Source organism: Hyperolius riggenbachi, chromosome 8 (genome assembly GCF_040937935.1).
Source record: "Hyperolius riggenbachi isolate aHypRig1 chromosome 8, aHypRig1.pri, whole genome shotgun sequence".
Lineage (NCBI taxonomy): Eukaryota > Metazoa > Chordata > Amphibia > Anura > Hyperoliidae > Hyperolius > Hyperolius riggenbachi.
In genome coordinates, this window is record NC_090653.1 from 242,502,794 (window position 1) to 242,520,560 (window position 17,767).

Below are 17,767 nucleotides of genomic sequence, written 5' to 3' on the forward strand. Positions count from 1 at the left end.
AGTAACATGGCGCACATAATAAAGAGGCGCCTGGAAAGTGAGTGCCCAAGAAAATTTCGATAATAGAACGTCGGATCCTAAAATATACAGCTAAGCTTACTCCTAACCCTTACACAGAACCCTCCCCCAACGCATCCCCACCTGACTCCTAACCTCATCTGCCCCCCTGCCCAACAGGCACCCACCTGATGCCTAACCTTCACCCCCCACGCCTAACACTAAACACCCCCCCCCCCCACACACACACAGACACTCACCTGTCGCCTAACACAAACTACCGCTCCCCAACAGGCCCCCACCTGATGCCTGACCCTAACCCCCCACACACCTAACCCTTAGCCCCTGTCTTTCCACTTAAATGTCCTTCAGAGGGGCTCACAATCTAATCCCTACCATGTTTTCAGGATGTGTGAGGAGACCGGAGTGCCCGGAGGAAACCCACGCAGAGGGAGAACATACAAACTCCATGCAGGTAGTGCCTTGGCTAGGATTTGAACCTGGGACCCAGCACTGCAAGTGGGAGATTGATAACCACTATCCCACCGTGATCCCATGTATATGCAAACAACCCTATTGAGCGCAGTGCCTATTGCAATGCTTATCTCTCTTCTATGGAGGAAAGGGATTGTATATGGATACAGATTGCAGCAGCTTATCAGAAGGGAAAGAAATATCAAGTCAGGGTGCATACACACATCAGACCATAGTCTTTGGAAAATGAAAGATCACAGACCAATTTTACCCCCTTCCATGTAGTATGAGGGCCATACCTACAAAGTCTATTCTATTGAGCTGAACTCCCCATCAGATAGAAATCTTTGCAAGATGCTGCACACAAAGATGCTGTGCACATGCAACAGATCAGTATCTGCAAAAGATCCGTTCCTGCAAAATGCATTCATAGTCTATGATATCTGCAGATCCTCATACACACCTTGTTTAACAAACATTCATCTGCAGATCAGATCCACCAGGATGGATCTTCAGATCTGCAGATGATTGTCTGATCTGCAGATGAATGTCTGTTAACCACTTGAGGACTGCAGGGCTAAACCCCCCTAGTGACCAGGCCATTTTTAGCAAAATTGGCCACTGCAGCTTTAAGGCCAAGCTGCAGGGCCGCACAACTCAGCACACAAGTGATTCACCCCCCCTTTTCTCCCCACCAACAGAGCTCTCTGTTGGTGGGGTCTGATCGCTCCCCCATGTTTATTTTTTTTAGAATAAATATTTATATTGTCACTTTTAAAAAAAAAAAAAAACCTATTCCTTTAATTGCTTTCCCTCCCTCGCTCCCTCCCTCCCCACAGCCGGCCAATTACGGCGATCGGCTGTCATAGGCTTCTGCCTATGAGAGCCGATCGCTCTCTTGTCCCCCATGGGGACAGCCGTGTCACACGGCTGTCCCCAGTGCAGCGCTGCTGCTCATCGCAGCGCTGCACCTAGTAAATAGACGGCGTGATCGCCGTCTAACAGTCTCCCGAGCGGCAATAGCCGCTCGGAGACTGAAGGCGGGGCGGAGCTCCGCCCTCCGAGCATGAGATGCGCGCGCACCATGCGCGCGATCTCATGCTAAACAGAGCCCCAGGACTTTACGCCAATTGGCGTTAGGCGGTCCTGGGGCTGCCGCCGCGGCCACGCCTACTGGCGTGACGCGGGCGGCAGGAGGTTAAACAAGGTGTGTATGATGATCTGCAGATCTCATAGACTATGAATGCATTTTGCAGGAAAGGATCTTTTGCAGGAACAGATCTTTTGCAGATATTGATCTTTTGAACGTGTACAGCATCTTTGTGTTCAGCATCTTGCAAAGATTTTTATCTGATGGGGAGTTCAGCTCCATAGAATAGACTGTGTAGGTATGGCTCTCATACTCCATGGAAGGGGCTAAAATTGGTCTGTGATCTTTCATTTTCCAAAGACTGTGGTCTGATGTGTGTATGAGCCTTAAGGCTGGCGGCGCTCTTGTCAGTTTCTCTGGTCGTATTGATTACAGTGATCTGTGGCCCCCAGCATACCTGGATGATCAACTGTTGCTCAATTTCAGCATTTTGCCAATCAAAGGTGAACCAGGCCTGTTGGGAAATTTTGGAAGAGTAGGCAGGGGAAGTGGACAGCTGCACAGCTTTATGCTGCATCAAGAGGTGCAATGCTGGCAATTCAATCAGTTCTCAGTGATTGATTACACATGCTAGAACGATAAACAATGGGTCGGCAGAGAATAATTTTAAAAAAAATGTCCCAACCATGGTAAAAGACAGCGATCATCGTCAATGAGGACCTATCCGTCCTGGCGGCAATTAATGTTAGTCATTCATACTGAATGATAGACGATCGACCCACTCAAAGTACTCACGTGTACCGATATTCGCGGTTCTGGGCCTTCACTTTCATGCTTTCGATAATGATCTGATCGGCAGACCGTCGCTATGCCGTTGTTAAATTCAAATGTGTGCCAACGCCGTTGCTTATTGCTGACCCTCAAGAGCATTCCACACTGGTGCACTGCGTTACCCTGTTTTGCTGTAGAGTAACTATGCCAATGAGCGAATTTGCTGCACAGGCAACAGCGCATTGTGGGGCAACATACACGGCGACCAGAAGTCATGAAAGTCTATAGCAACGCAGAGATTTTTGAATGTTTGGCATTCGTGTTGTGCCGCACATGCGCAATTACAATTTCGGCCATGGGAGTGAGCGCGAGAAAGCCTTACTTCCTGCTTGGCCGGTAGCCAGAAGAGAGATTACCGCGTATTGCCATGGTAATCCCCAAAGGCTGTTTTAAGCATTGCGGTGCCATGCGATCGGCGCACCGCAACGCTCCTACAACGCTAATTTCTGGTGTCAAACCAGCTTTAAGGATAGCTCGTTTTCCAACAACTGCAGTCTAGCATGTGTATGGAGCTTTAGATTTCATCAGAAAGATTGCGTGGACATCGTGGGAGGATCGGTCATTGCTACCCAATTGATTTATGAAGAGGGAGCAATTGATTACTTGCCATAATTGGCCATTACTGACCGGACGTGGCTAATGACTATTAAATGGGGTTATCAGCCTTGTCCAATCAATCCTCTGTCTCTCTCTCTCTCTCTCTCTCTCTTTGATTGATCCTCCCTCTGTCTCTGATTAATCCTCCCTCTTCACTACAAGATTGGACCTGTGGCGTTCACACAGCACTTATCGATATCTGTACTGGAAAACGTAACTCTCTTAAGGGATCCAAGCAGCTTTTTTTCTGCAGTTTGTCCTGGTTTCTAATAGCTGTAGGAGCTACCATTTCCCCCTCCCCTTCCCTCTCTTATCCAGAGGGAAGGTGTGAAGCTAATCAAGTGTGACTTCTCTAAACTGTTTGAAGAGCAGAGTACTATCTGCTCCCCCTTTATTTGAATCAGTTTGAGACAGGCTATTGTAATGTTTTTACTGAACAAAAAAAATGTTTTTGCAAAGTTTTAAAGTCCAGCTGAGTCCAAAAAATAATCAAAGCAAATTCTCAGAGCAATTATGCCTTGCAGTGATGGGCTCGCGGCTTAACTCTCAGCCAGGGCACTATCTGCACAGAGTTTGTATGTTCTTCCCATTTCTGCGTGGGTTTCCTCCGGGCACTACGATTTCCTCCCACATCCCAAAAACATACAGATAAGTTAATTGGCTTCCCCCCTAAATTGGCCCTAGACTATGATACATGCACTACATGATACAGCTATAGGACTATGGTAGGATTCGATTGTGAGCCCCTCTGAAGGACAGTTAAAAAGGAACTGAAGTTAAAATAACGAATAATGAATTTAATTTTTTCTTACAATATTCATTAACAGATTATTTAGCCAGTGTTTGCTCACTGTTAAATCTTTCCTCACCCTGATTTACATTCTAAAATTTTTCACTGGTGGTGACATCTTTAGCTCTGCCAGGTGATCTGTACGGAATGTTCGTCACTGAGAGTTCTATGCACAGAGGAAGATACTGCTTGCTTGATGGTTGGAAAAAGCCGTTATTTCACACAATGCAACGAGGTTCACAGACAGCAAACTGTCAGGACCATAGTCATGACATCACACTGTGGGAGCGGTTGCACCTTTAATATTAGCTATATAGACTCTCCTGATGAACTAGTGGATAAAAGGTAAAGATTTATTGTGTATGGGAAAGGGAGTATCAGCAGGGTCAGACTGGGCCGGCGGGAGCTCGGGATTTTCCCAGGTAGGCCTTTTAATTACACTGAGGTCAGTGTCCCCGAGCACTGCAGGAGGGGGCACAGCGCAGGAAGGAGGAGCAGCGGCGGGGACAGAGAAGCGGGGAGGGGAGCAGTCTCCCCCCCTCCATCTCCTGCCCCCCCTTTCCACACTTCCCCCTCCAAATCACTATGTACCGCAGGGGCAGCGAGCAGGGAACAACTTACTACTTCCTGGTTCCAGCTCTGCATGCCGCTGCTCTGGTCTGGTCTTCTGTTCTGTCCAGTCACGCTCTCGCTGTGCTTCCTGTGAGAGCGTGATTGGACAACTGAAAAGACCAGACCAGAGCAGCACGCAGAGCTGGAACCAGGAAGAAGTATGTTCCCCGCTCACTGCCGCTGCCTGCGCTACCAAGTCTGTGGACACCTATAGACCTGGCTACCTAAACTGGGGACACCTATAGACCTGGCTACCTAAACTGGGGACACCTATAGACCTGGCTACCTATACTGAGGACTCCTATAGACCTGGCTAACTAAACTGGAGAGATCTATAGACCTGGGCTGGCTACCTACTTGGCTACCTTTACTGGAGACACCTATAGACCTGGCTACCTAATCTGGGGACACCTATAGACCTGGCTAACTAAACTGGGGACACCTATAGACCTGGCTAACTAAACTGGGGACACCTATAGACCTGGCTACTTAATCTGGGGACACCTACAGACCTGGCTACCTATACTGGGAACACCTATAATTTGCTACCTATATTGGGGGCGCCTATAGTGACCTATAACGGGAACACCTATAACTTGCTACCTATACTGGGAGCACCTATATCTAACTACCTATACCTCCGACTCCTTAGTCTAATACTTAACAGGGCTGTGGATTTTGCACAAAAATCAACCGTCTCCAACTCAGACTCCTCAGTTTATGAAACCAACAACTCCGACTCCAACTCCGGGTGCCCAAAATTGCCCCGGCTCTGACTCCTCAACTCTGACTCCAACTCCGACTCCACAGCCCTGGTATTTTGAGGTCTGCCAATGACCCATCATGACCACGCCCACGTTCCAGTGCATGGTGACACCCATTTTTTTGCTGCGCGCGCTGCATTTGTCCGTCTCCCTGTTATGGACTGTCCTCAGAAGTGCTCACAATATATTCCCTACCATAATCTAATGTCCTAACAACTGATGTATTTATATAGTGCAAAATTTCTGTAGTACATGCACGAGCGAGCTCACAATGGTGTGGGGGGAGGGGGGGTGTTCAATCCCTTGCTGTGTGTGTGTGTGTGGGGGGGGGGGGGGGGAAACAGGTCCCAGGCTGAAACTTTCCTGGTTGGCCTCTGGTGTCCCAGTCCGACCCTGGGTATCAGCTACTGGTTGGTATGAAGTTCAAGCCGGGGTTAAAGTTCCTCTTTACGTGACAAGAAAATATACTCTGTATTGTGCTGCGGAAAATGCCAGCGCTACATAAATACTAAGTAATAATAATAATGACTATGTATGCTGCTGCGGAAGATGTCAGCGCCATTTAAATAATAATAATCTCCCTTATAACCATAGCCATGAAATGATTTGCAGATGCAGATTCATTACTGGCTGGCTGAGACACTAAATCCCACCGCCAGTCCTATAGGGAGGCCTATGAAGTGTAGATTATCCACAATGCTGTACAGAAACTCTCCCAGCTGTGGATTCCTGACTCTGATGTGTGTTGTGCTGCAGAGATCCCCAGCCTTCAGCCAGCCCAGCCCAGGGATTCTCCTGCAGTAGGCCTCTCCGCACAGACAGGCACCCATGCGTGCTCTCCCTGGAAAGGGGGCGGCCCAGCTTGGAAAGTGCATACGTGCTGATGTCTTGCGGAGTTCAGTGAAATACCATCCTGTGCCCAGGAAGCCGAATAATGCACTGCAGCAGAGGGGGTACGAGCTGCACGCTGTGCCCAGGAAGTGTGATTAGCTGCGCCGTGTGCCAACATGACATGCCACCAGCTCCAGCACGAGACCAGGAAGCTGGATCCTCAAGTGCAGTCTATGCCAAGAGGGAGGCAGCCACAGGGATCTGCAGGGCAAGCCAAGCTAGGAGAGCAAAAGGCAGCTGCAGAGAGTGCCAAGGAAGGAGGGCAATAAGAGGCATGGAGTGCCTAACATCAGCTGCCACATGTGCCGGGCACGGGGTGCATAGCATGTGCTGCTCCAAGTGCCAGCCAAGGAGGACAATAAATTATCCATGAAGCAACGTAAAGGAATGCCTGGGGCATAGGCTAAACTGGTAGCTTGCCCAGGGCCCCAATTCATCACAGTTCATCTCTGGATATCATCCATGGGGAACTAAGCATGAGCTGCACGATGTGCCAGCCAAGGGGTGCAATAAGTTGCCAAGTGATCAGTACATAATGAAGAATTTGCCAAATTAGGGACACAATGTAATGTAGATTGTGTGCAGTGTGAGGCACCACATGTGCCAGCCAAGGGGTGCAATAAGATGCAGAGTACCCAGCATAAATGTTGCATGTGCCAGGCAATGGGTGCAATAAGATGCAGAGTGCAAGGGGTGTGATACGTTGCAGAGTGCCCAGCATGAAATGCTGTATGTGCAAACTAAGAAGTGCATTAAGATGCAAAGTGCCCAGTGTAAGGTGCCACATGTGCCAGCCAAGAGGTGCAACAACATGCAGAGTGTGCCAAGCCCAAACCGCTATATATGCCAGCCAAGAGGGGGCAATATGATGCAGAGAGTGCCCAGCGCAAGACTGCTATATATGCCAGCCAAGGGGTGCAATAGTATGCAGAAAGTGCCTAGTGTAAACAGCTATATGTGCCAGCCAATAGGTGCAATAATATGCAGATAGTGCCCAGCATAAACTGCTATATATGCCAGCCAATAGGTGCAATAATATGCATATAGTGCCCAGTGTAAACTGCTATATATGCCAGCCAATAGGTGCAATGATATGCAGATAGTGCCCAGCATAAACTGCTGTATATGCCAGCCAATAGGTGCAATAATATGCAGATAGTGCCTAGTGTACACTGCTATATGTGCCAGCCAATAGGTGCAATATTATGCAGAGAGTGCCCAGCGTAAACTGTTATATATGCCAGCCAAGGGGTACAATAATATGCAGAAAGTGCCCAGCGTAAGCAGCCATCTGTGTCCACCGAGGGGTTCAATAAGATGCAGAGTGTGCCCAGCATAAACTGCTATATGTGCCAGCTGAGAGGTGCAATAAGGTTCCCAGTGTATGCAGCCAACTGTGTCCCCCGAGGGTGTAATGCAGAAAGTGCCCAGAGTAAACTGCTATATATGCCAGCCAAGGGGTACAACAATATGCAGAGTGCCCAGCATAAGCAGCCACCTGTGTCCTAGGGGTGCAATAAGATGCAGCGGGTGCCCAGTGTAAGCAGCCACCTGTGTCCTCCTAGGGGTGCAATAAGGTGCAGACAGTGCCCAGTGTAAGCAGCCACCTGTGTCACCCGAGTGGTGCAATAAGTTGCAGCCAGTGCAGAGTAGGAGGCGCAGGAGGCTGCAGGATGCAGCACAGCAATCACAGATGTATAGGGTAGCATAAATCACCTGCACAGATCATGTTATTCTGCCTGGGAACAATCTACATCCACATAACAATCACCTGATTCCAACACGCAGCTATAAACAAATCACTGACTACCAAGAGCTGCAGATTATGCCCTGTAAACAATACCATCCGCTAACAGGCACTGCAGCGTCCACACAACACACCGTATGTACACAGAATTACCATACGCCTGACTCCAGTGATTCACTGCACAAACAGAATAATAATGCTCAACTACCTGGAAACACAATGCACAGCGATAGAGAGATCTGAGCCACAGAAGCTTACAGTTTATAGATCGTCTGTACAGACATCCCGAGACTGCATGTAACAGATAGCTGGCACTTTATACATTTCTGAAGACATCCCCAATTCCTGATTTCAGCGCTCCCAATCGTTTTGTGGCCACATACCCTGAGACAGCATTCTGCTGCATTCAACTGGGAGCCACAATTCTGCTTGAGGCGCAGTCTACCAATCAGAGGACCATAAAAATGGTAATACTGTAGATCACAAAATAACAAAAACAAGTCACATAGGTCCAAAGCCCAATCTACACGATACGATTGTTTATATGATTTGACTATGATTCTATTTACAATCCAATTAAATCCGACATGTCCGATCAGGATTCCATTCAATTCGATATAATCGAATTGAATCCCGAACGGACATGTCGGATTTAATCGGATCGTAAATAGGATCGTAATCGAATTGTATAAAGAATCGTATCATGTAGATTGGGCTTAATAGGTAAGGTTGTAACATAGCCTAGGCATAGAAACTGCTAACTGGAAACCCACATGGCGTCCCAGAAGGAAATAATTGCATGCATTCTATTGGTGACGGCTAATTATCTCTTTATGCCCCTGAAGCCAGGCTTTGCTTTTTTTAGTAGGAGGGCTTTTCAGTCTCTTTTGGCCCTCTATACTTTCCTAGTGTGTTTTTGGTCACCCAAGCTGCTTAGGTATTCTGTTGTTCTGGTCCAAGCCCTATCCCATAGAGCCATATCAATCCTTGCCATGCACCGAGGAGGACCAACAGTCAAACAGGTTGTCAGCATGTGGGGTTGGTGTGGCTCTGTAAAATGTAAAGCTATAGGTTTGCTATACACCAGCGGTTCTGGATGTAAGCCTGGCTTCCTGGGGCAAAAATGAGATCATTTGCATATTTAGAAGTGGTGCATTGTGAGTAACCAAAGTTACACACTTAAATCTGAAATATCACAAATACCTTTTGTTTTACGAAAGCAAACCACACTAAGCATTGCTTTTTATTTAGTAGGAGGGGTTTTCTGTCTCTTTTGGTCCACTACACTTTCCTAGTGGTTTTGAGTCACCCCGAGCTGCTTGGTATTCTGTTCTTTTGGTAAACATAACCTTTTGGAGGCCAAATCCATCGGCAAACGGACAGTGGTTGTTTCAGCTGAAACATTTCGCACTGCAGACCATGGTAGTGCATTGACATACACCCCCCCCCCCCCCCCCCATCCCCAGTTTTCAAGAACTATAAGCTCCTAGAGTCTATGAATGTCCATGTTTAATCACTCAACGTCTGATAAACCTCAGACAGTCACTTAGCAGATGGGACGCTAAACTCCCCACGGCGCAAACCTACAAATGAATCGCCCGCTTTTGTCTGATGCTGCAATGGCAACTGTACACCGCTCCGTAGGACATCCAGTGTTCCACCTGTTCAGCGATTGTGTGCGACTAAGAGTGTGTCATTTTCACAGCAGAAACCGAATGACTGAACACAAGTAAACGTTTGTCTGGCAACGGCAGGCTCTGAGAGTGAGCGGACTGCAGTGGCTACCATAAATGTGACATGTTGCTGTCATCGGATGCAGTTCCCAACAGCACTAACATAAAAACAGACGTGGTGTGGAATAGTAGCTATAAGCCAGATCATTTTGGTTTTGTTTCACACACATACGGCAGAGATTAGATCAGATCTGCCCATCGACACTGGTTATCTATAGGCACCTGGGAAGACTACCGGTAGTTAAAAAAATCGGTCACACTAATGCATTGATATATAAAATTCAGGTGCAAAAGCAAAATGTTAAAGGGAACCCGAGGTGAGGATACGGAGGCTGACATGTTTATTTCCTTTTATATAATGCACATTGCCTGGCTGTCCTGCTGATCCTCTACCCCTAATACATAGACCCTGAACAAGCATGCAGATCAGATGTCTATGACAAATCTGACACGATTAGCTGCATGCTTGTTTCAGGTGTGTGGTTTAGATACTACTGACCAGAACGATAAGCAGGGCTGCCAGGCAACTGGTATTGTTTAAAAGGAAATACATATGGCAGCTTCCATAGGTCTCACACCTCGGGTTCCTATCTGTGGATACCTGTTGGTCACACAGGGATAAGGTGCCTCAACTGATAAAGGTGTCCATACATAGTTCAAATTAAAACAGTGATCTTTTCACAGAGTCCATCGTTTTGATTGATTCTGATGGTCTTACAGAGTGAGAGTGCAATTGGACAAGTTGGAAAATTTTAACCAAATTTGTTCCACAATGATTGTAACCAATATGGAGCAAACGTGGATATACAGGACATAGACGCTTTGGCAGATTTCATAACTTTGATCAGATCTGTCAGTGACCTACTGACCCACACATGGCCAATCAATAAAAATTCAATTGATTTTGTATTGATCAAAATAGTTATCGAGAGAACGGGTGTCTTGTCAGATATCTTGCAGAACTCCTCTAGTGGAAGTAGCATTGATTTTCAGTCTGATTTCTATTGAAATCTCACTAAAGACCAACGGTGCATATGTGGTACATAGACTGCTATTTTCCAATCGATTGACCACATCAGACCACACATTATGTGGCTAGCTTCACAGATTCAATGGATTTTGATCAGGTCAAAATTACTATACTCTTTGGCGTAGATTTTCAATAAATGATAATTTTCTAATCATTAAACAAAATGACCACTGTATGGCCCCCTTACTAGACCTGTAGATCGGATTGTTTTTATTAGTGTGATCGATTTTAAGATATATTTGTTGGAGCAGCCAGTCAATCTTCACCTATAGTCTTTTGGGGTGAAGATTTCATCTATCTATTCTTTACTGCTCACTGAGCCTTGTAGTCCCACAGCAGCAGCCTGAGAGCAACAGGTAGCCCATCCCAGTCACAGAGGACGCAGGGGCTGAGAAACAAAACGCAAGGAAGGGTTCCGATTGGTTGTTCGGAGCATCTGCTGCACTTTGGCAGCACTTTTGCCGCACATTCCTGATCAATCTGCTGCAATTACCGAGAGGCGTTAAGCCGGCCATACACGATACAATTTTGTTGTCAACATTGCAGTACTGCATCTCGATTGTGATGTCGATTCCCCCCCCCCCCCCCCCCCCCCAAAAAAAAGGATAGCTTGTGGCTACTTTAAAAAAAACATACAGCTAAGTAAAAAAAATGATTTACCACCTGATTCACAGGAATCAGATGATTATTTCCGACATATCTGATCTGCTTCTGTACGATAACAGAATAGGTTTCGAGTCATCTTGGGAAAATTGATCATGTTATCGATCAGGTGCAATTTAGACACATACACACGATACAACTTCCTGTCAGATTACTCCACAATCTGACTGTCTCCCGACTCCCATGTAGATGTAAAAGTAACTCATCTAAGCAGGTAACCCCAACAGCCTAACTTCCAGGACATCTGTTCACCCCCAAACAGCGTCCTGAGCTACCTGCGAGTCCCTCCTCCTCCCCAGCTCCACACCCAGATCAGTAGCCCATGGCTACCAGACAGCAGCAGCTTCAGGTCGCCGAGTCCACCGACCCACCCACTCCCACAGAAAGCCCGCATTGCACTCACAGTAAGTCTTCCTGGTCAGCTCCTCCACCACCTCCGGCTTCAGCTTGCTGTTGGATTTCCCCATGCTGAGATCTGATGATTAATTCATGAATGGCAGCTTGCAGTCCCCTCGATCTTCCCGGGGAAATAGAGGGGGGGCCTGGCCGGTGGGCCTGGGGAGCCGCAGACACGCTGCTCCTGGCTGATGCTGGGGTGGGAGATCTTCCTGTTCTTCTTTGTGCCTCTTTGCTGCAGCTCGGATTTCACTGGCAGCCCTGACAATGGAGAGAGAGGCTGCAGCTGGCTGATCACACAACACACACAGCGCAGGGCTTCTTCTTGTAAAAGTCAGCTTGTTGTTTCCCCCCTTGTGCAGCAGCAGGCTGGCAGGACTGGGACTGTGCCTGCCCACTTGCCTGCCTCCCCAGGACTGTGCTTGTGTGGTTGTCCCTGGTTACATGACACTACACATGCTGCCTTCCTCCTCCTCTCCTCACACTGCCTGCCTGTCTGCTGAGCTCTCTGTCTCCCCCTCCATCCTCCTGTGCAGATAACGCCTCTCTATTCTTGTCTCTCTCCCTCTTTCTCTCTCTCTCTCTCTCTCTCTCCTTTGCTCCCCCACTCTCACTCACAATTGCTTTTTTCTTTCATGACCACCTCCCCAGCTTGCTCTCTAGCTGCCACTCCATTAACCTTTTGCCAGATTGGCTTGCAGAACAATGCCAGACACCCAGTTCTTTCATTTTTTGTTATGTAGAGCAGATTGGTGTGTGTGAAGTTCTCATTGCCCTGTCATGTTGGTGTCTCTGTATCTGTTCCCCGCTTGCAGACAGATGTCGCGAACCCCTCGCTGGCTTTTTGTTTTATTGTTGGAATTTTCCACAGAGGCTAAAGGAACGTACACACGTGAGATAGTTTAGGCCGATAATTATTCTGTGTGTACATCGGCCACTAATCGATCCTGCTCAGAATGAGTCTGAGATGGTTCACTAGCCGCGATTTATACTTACCTGGGGCTTCCACCAGCCCCATGAGCACCGTGGCCACCCTCGCCGTCCTCTTCGGCTCCTCCATTCTGCCGCTATGACTCCCAGTAGTCCAGGCAGTCACCGGCTACGAATCCGGTTAGTGCCCACCAGTCCTGGGCTTCTGTGCATGCACGGCTTGGCCGCACGTGCACCTTCCGCCTTCCTATCCCCTGGAGCATTCCGCTCCTGCGCAGTAGTACTACTACGCAGGCGCAGAACACACCAGGGGGCAGGAGCGCAGCAGGGGGCTGCATGCACAGAAGCCCACAACTGGTGGCGACCGGATTCATAGTAGCAGAATGGAGGGGCCGAAGAGGACGGCGAGGGAAGCCACTGTGCTCATGGGGCTGGAGGAAGCCCCAGGTAAGTATAAAAAAGGGCCAGTGAACCATCTCAGATACACTTTAAATAAAAACAAACCTAGGATATACTTACCTCTGAAGGGGGAAGCCTCTGGATCCTAATGAGGCTTACTCTGTCCTCTTCACCCTCCGGGATCCAGCACTGGCAGCCCCCCAACACCGGCAAGGTAAATATCTAGCTACCACGATCCTGCGGCAGTGCAGTAGCGGCTTTCTAATTGGGCACAAGTGGAAAAACCCGAGCCTGATTGGGTCTGCTCTACTGCGCAATAGAGCAGACGCGATCGGGCTCAGATGTTTACACCTGAGCCCAATCGGAAAGCCGCTACTGCAACGGCGCAGGATCACAGTAGTTAAATATTGCAGGCGCTATTGCCAACATCCTTGTCGGCTGTAGTTTTGTGGGAGACTGAGCTGGATCCCTGAGGCTTAGAAGGGTAGGGGAAGCCTCATTAGGATCCAGAGGTAAGTATCCCCTGGGGAGGGGGGGGGGGGAGGTTGTTACCTGGTTAAACGACACCTGTAACTTACTGTAAGCAATTACAAAAAAATAGTTTAACTTACCTGGGGCTTCTACCAGCCCCCTGCAGATGTCCTGTGCCCGGCTCACTTCTGTTTTCGCCAACTTTAATGTTGCCAGCAACTGGCCATGCGCAGGTGCGGGACCGCGCAGGCGCAGTGGTCGGCAACATTAAAGTCAGCGCAAACAGAAGTGATCCGTGGCGGGAGACCAGAGGACATCTGCAGGGGTCGGGTAGAAGCCCCAGGTAAGTTAAACTCTTTTTTTTTTTTTTTTTTTTTTTTTTTTGTAATTTAAGTAACTGTCATGTTGGATCCTTAAAGAGAACCCGAGGTGGGTTTGAAGAATATTATCTGCATACAGAGGCTGGATCTGCCTATACTGCCCAGCCTCTGTTGCTATCCCAAACCCCCCTAAGGTCCCCCTGCACTCTGCAATCCCTCATAAATCACAGCCATGCTGCTGACAAACAGCTTGTCAGAGCTGGCTGTGTTTATCTCTATAGTGTCAGTCTGCTGCTCTCCCCGCCTCCTGCAGAACTCCAGTCCCCGCCTGCATTCCTTCCCTCCCTGCTGATTAGAGGGAAGGGACGGGGCAGGGACCGGAGCTATGCAGGAGGCGGGGGAGCAGCTGAGACTGACACTACAGATGTAAACACAGCCTCACATCATGGCTGTGATTTATGAGGGATTGCAGAGTGCAGGGGGACCTTAGTGGGGTTTGGGATAGCAACAGAGGCTGGGCTGTATAGGCAGATCCAGCCTCTGTATGCAGATAACATTCTTTAAACACACCTCGGGTTCTCTTTAACAACCCCTGAACAGGACTGGTAGCAGTGTTATTTTTGCTTCCCCAACCCGCAGGAATTCATTCCCCTATGCGCGGATGGTTGTCCCTCCACCCCCTCCATAGCAACAGAACACATTGCTAGCCTGAAGGCTAACGATATGTCTCTACAGCATCAGTCCCCGAATTGTAACCTGAGGGATCGTTTCCAGTGGCGTAGCTAAGGAGCTTTGGGCCCCTGTGCAAGTTCTACATTGGGATCCCTCCCCCAAGCACACTATATATAATAATATGGCGCACCTAATCCTGCCAAGAACAACCATGGTGTTAGAGGTGCAAGCAGAGGTGGGGAAACGTTTGCTAAGGATTACCACTATTCAAATCATCTAGAGAAGTGATCAATACCAGCACTGGACCCCGGTGAGGTCACAACCTCTGCATCCCCTATTGCTATGCCACTGATCGTTTCCCGAACTTCGATGGGCAACAGTTATCACATGTGTGTACTTAGCGTAAAGGACAACTGTAGTGAGAGGGATATGGAGGCTGCCATATTTATGTCCTTTTAAGCAATACCAGTTGCCTGGCAGCCCTGCTGATGCTCCTCCTCTAATATTTTTAGCCATAGACCCTAAACAATCATGCAGCAGATCAGGTGTTTCTGACATTAATGTCAGATCTCACAAGATTAGCTGCATGCTGGCTTCTGGTGTTATTCAGACACTGCTGCAAGCCAAATAGATCAGCAGGGCTGCCAGGCAACTGTAATTGTTTAAAAGGAAATAAATATGGCAGCCTCTATATACCTCTCACTTCACACACTCATGTATGGGCAGCAATCCCCATGCCCACAGCTCCCCCCACGCTCCTCCATCCCCCTCTGTTCCCTTTTAAATGCCCACATAAATGATCTAGGTTGGCCAGGTCTTGCACTTCTGCGCAAGCGCTGGCCCAGCAGCACTCGGTGACTTGTAGTGTGCATGTGCAGAGCGCTCCTGGGAGCGGGATCAAGAACACCGCCGCCGCCAAGGCAGGGATGTGCAATCGTTTGCAACCCAGCCACGACATGTAACACTTATGGGGGCATTAGGACGGAGGGGGACGGGGTGAGCGGTGGGCATGAGGACTGTTGCCTGTACATGCCTGGAGCCTCTGTTTCTACATTGGAGTTTTCCTTGGGCTTGGGCAGGTGCCAGCGATTGTCCCTGTTGTTTACCACTTGGGATCCATAGGTGAAAAGAATGGTTGCTGAAGCACGGTGGTCATTCAATCGAGTTCTCCCATGCACTACATGTAGCTTCTTGAGTGAGCGGCATTCACAGTTACATTCTAGGCCCCTAGATAGATTAAGAAGTGCCCAATTGGCCGCCGAGCCGCAGCAAAGTCAACAGCGTGTTACCGTCGGACTTCCGCGTTGACACGGCGGCGGAAGTAATGAAAGTCAACGAGTGACGCAGAAATTTCACATTTATTGCCAGCGGTGCGGCGCGCATGCTCGCAACCACGGAAATATGACGGGGAAAGCCTGGATTCCCAGTAACGTACTTCCTGACCAGCAGACAGAAAAGCAATTTAAGCTTAATGGTGTCCACTAATGATACAATCTTGATTGTAAAATCTTACCAAATTTATGTTGCAGAAGGGTAAACTGAGTAATACCTGTACTATGAATGGATACTTTAGGTAGTTCCTTATATTGCATAGAAGCAGGCCCGTTTCTTGGGGCAGGCGGGGAGGTTCTCCGCCCAGGGCACAGTGCAGGAGGGAGGAGCAGGCAGTGCAGAAGGAGGAGAGGAGAATGCAGAGCATTGCAAGAACCTGCCATCCAGCCAGACCGGGAGACTCCTGTGATCTAGACTCCTCTCTTGGGCATCCTGTTTTTCCATAACTGCAAGACGTAGGTCATCACGTGACCAGCGAAGTGGCGGTTTACGAGATGACACTGACGGTCTGCTGCTATTGCAGTCAAAGAGGCCATGGAGTAAGTCAGATTATATGTCTCCAGAGTCCCTGCCTGGATCATGAGTTCTCCCTTCCACTGTGCTCTGCACGATTTTTAAGGGAGGGGGGGGGGGTCTCTGGCTGAGGGGTACATTTCTGGCAAACCAGTGGCAACCTAAACACAGGGAGGGGGGAAGGGCACTGCGTATGGGGACTGCCATTCTGGAAACCTGTATTTTTTGGCACTTGCCATGGGAGCAATTAGACCTAGAAACTGCCCTGCATAGAAGTGGTAAGATTGAATAAAGAAGATTGTGTCATTAGTGGGCACCTTAAGTCTGGTACACATGCCGATAACTACTGCCTCTGCTAGCGTGAGTACAGTGGCCCCCGATGTCCCTGATGTCTTGGCCACTGATCAGCCTGCCAGATCAATTTGGCCAAGCGTTGCACTCCCCACTCACCCCGCCCACTGCAGTACGTCACTCCAGTCAGCTCCCTCCTGCATAGCAACAGAACGCGCCACTAGCATGTAGACTAGTTATGCATATGTACAGCCTCGGCCCTACACTGTCACCCTCTGGGTTTTTGCAAATTCTCTCTGGCTGCAGCCTGAAATAGGAATATAACTTTTAATAATACTAATGTGTATGGACATGTTTCTAGCGTGTCCTCTTGTGCACCATGTGGCACCGGGTTTTGATGCTTTATGGAGGTGTTTCTCCCCCTCTAACTTTATTTCATGTGATGTTTGATGGGTGACACTCCGGGGAACGCATGGCTCTGTGCACTTATGTTGATGCGTTTTACCGCACCACTAGCGCACAGCTGGCATTTTCGTGCCTTCCTGCAGTGTTTCATATATATATATATATATATATATATATATATATATATATATATATATATATATATATATATATATATACAGGATCTTCTCAAAAAATTAACATATTGTGATAAAGTTATTTTTAAAGTTATTTTCTGTAATGTACTGATAAACATTAGACTTTCATATATTTTAGATTCATTACACACAACTGAAGTAGTTCAAAGCCTTTTATTGTTTTAATATTGATGATTTGGGCATACGGCTCATGAAAACCCAAAATTCCTATCTCACAAAATTAGCATATCATGAAAAGGTTCTCTAAACGAGCTATTAACCTAATCATCTGAATCAACTAATTATCTCTAAACACCTGCAAAAAATTCCTGAGGCTTTTAAAAACTCCCAGCCTGGTTCATTACTCAAAACCGCAATCATGGGTAAGACTGCCGACCTGACTGCTGTCCAGAAGGCCATCATTGACACCTTCAAGCAAGAGGGTAAGACACAGAAAGAAATTTCTGAACGAATAGGCTATTCCCAGAGTGCTGTATCAAGGCACCTCAGTGGGAAGTCTGTGGGAAGTTAAAGGTGTGGCAGAAAACGCTGCACAACGAGAAGAGGTGACCGGACTCTGAGGAAGATTGTGGAGATGGACCGATTCCAGACCTTGGGGGACCTGTGGAAGCAGTGGACTGAG

General features: G+C 48.1%; 1 protein-coding gene and 1 long non-coding RNA gene across 2 annotated transcripts in view; one reads left to right on the top strand and one right to left on the bottom strand.

Annotated features, from left to right (window-relative positions):
- NCS1 (neuronal calcium sensor 1) overlaps positions 1–12,099 on the bottom strand; it is a 147,830-nt gene extending 135,731 nt beyond the window's left edge. Inside the window, exon 1 of the mRNA XM_068248459.1 lies at positions 11,623–12,099. Within this exon, the coding sequence (XP_068104560.1) occupies positions 11,623–11,686 (64 nt within the window). The 5' untranslated portion in view covers positions 11,687–12,099. The remainder of the gene's footprint in view (positions 1–11,622) is intronic.
- LOC137527693 (uncharacterized) overlaps positions 11,540–17,767 on the top strand; it is a 77,711-nt gene continuing 71,483 nt past the window's right edge. Inside the window, exon 1 of the long non-coding RNA XR_011023197.1 lies at positions 11,540–11,623. This is a non-coding gene — a long non-coding RNA (uncharacterized lncRNA). The remainder of the gene's footprint in view (positions 11,624–17,767) is intronic.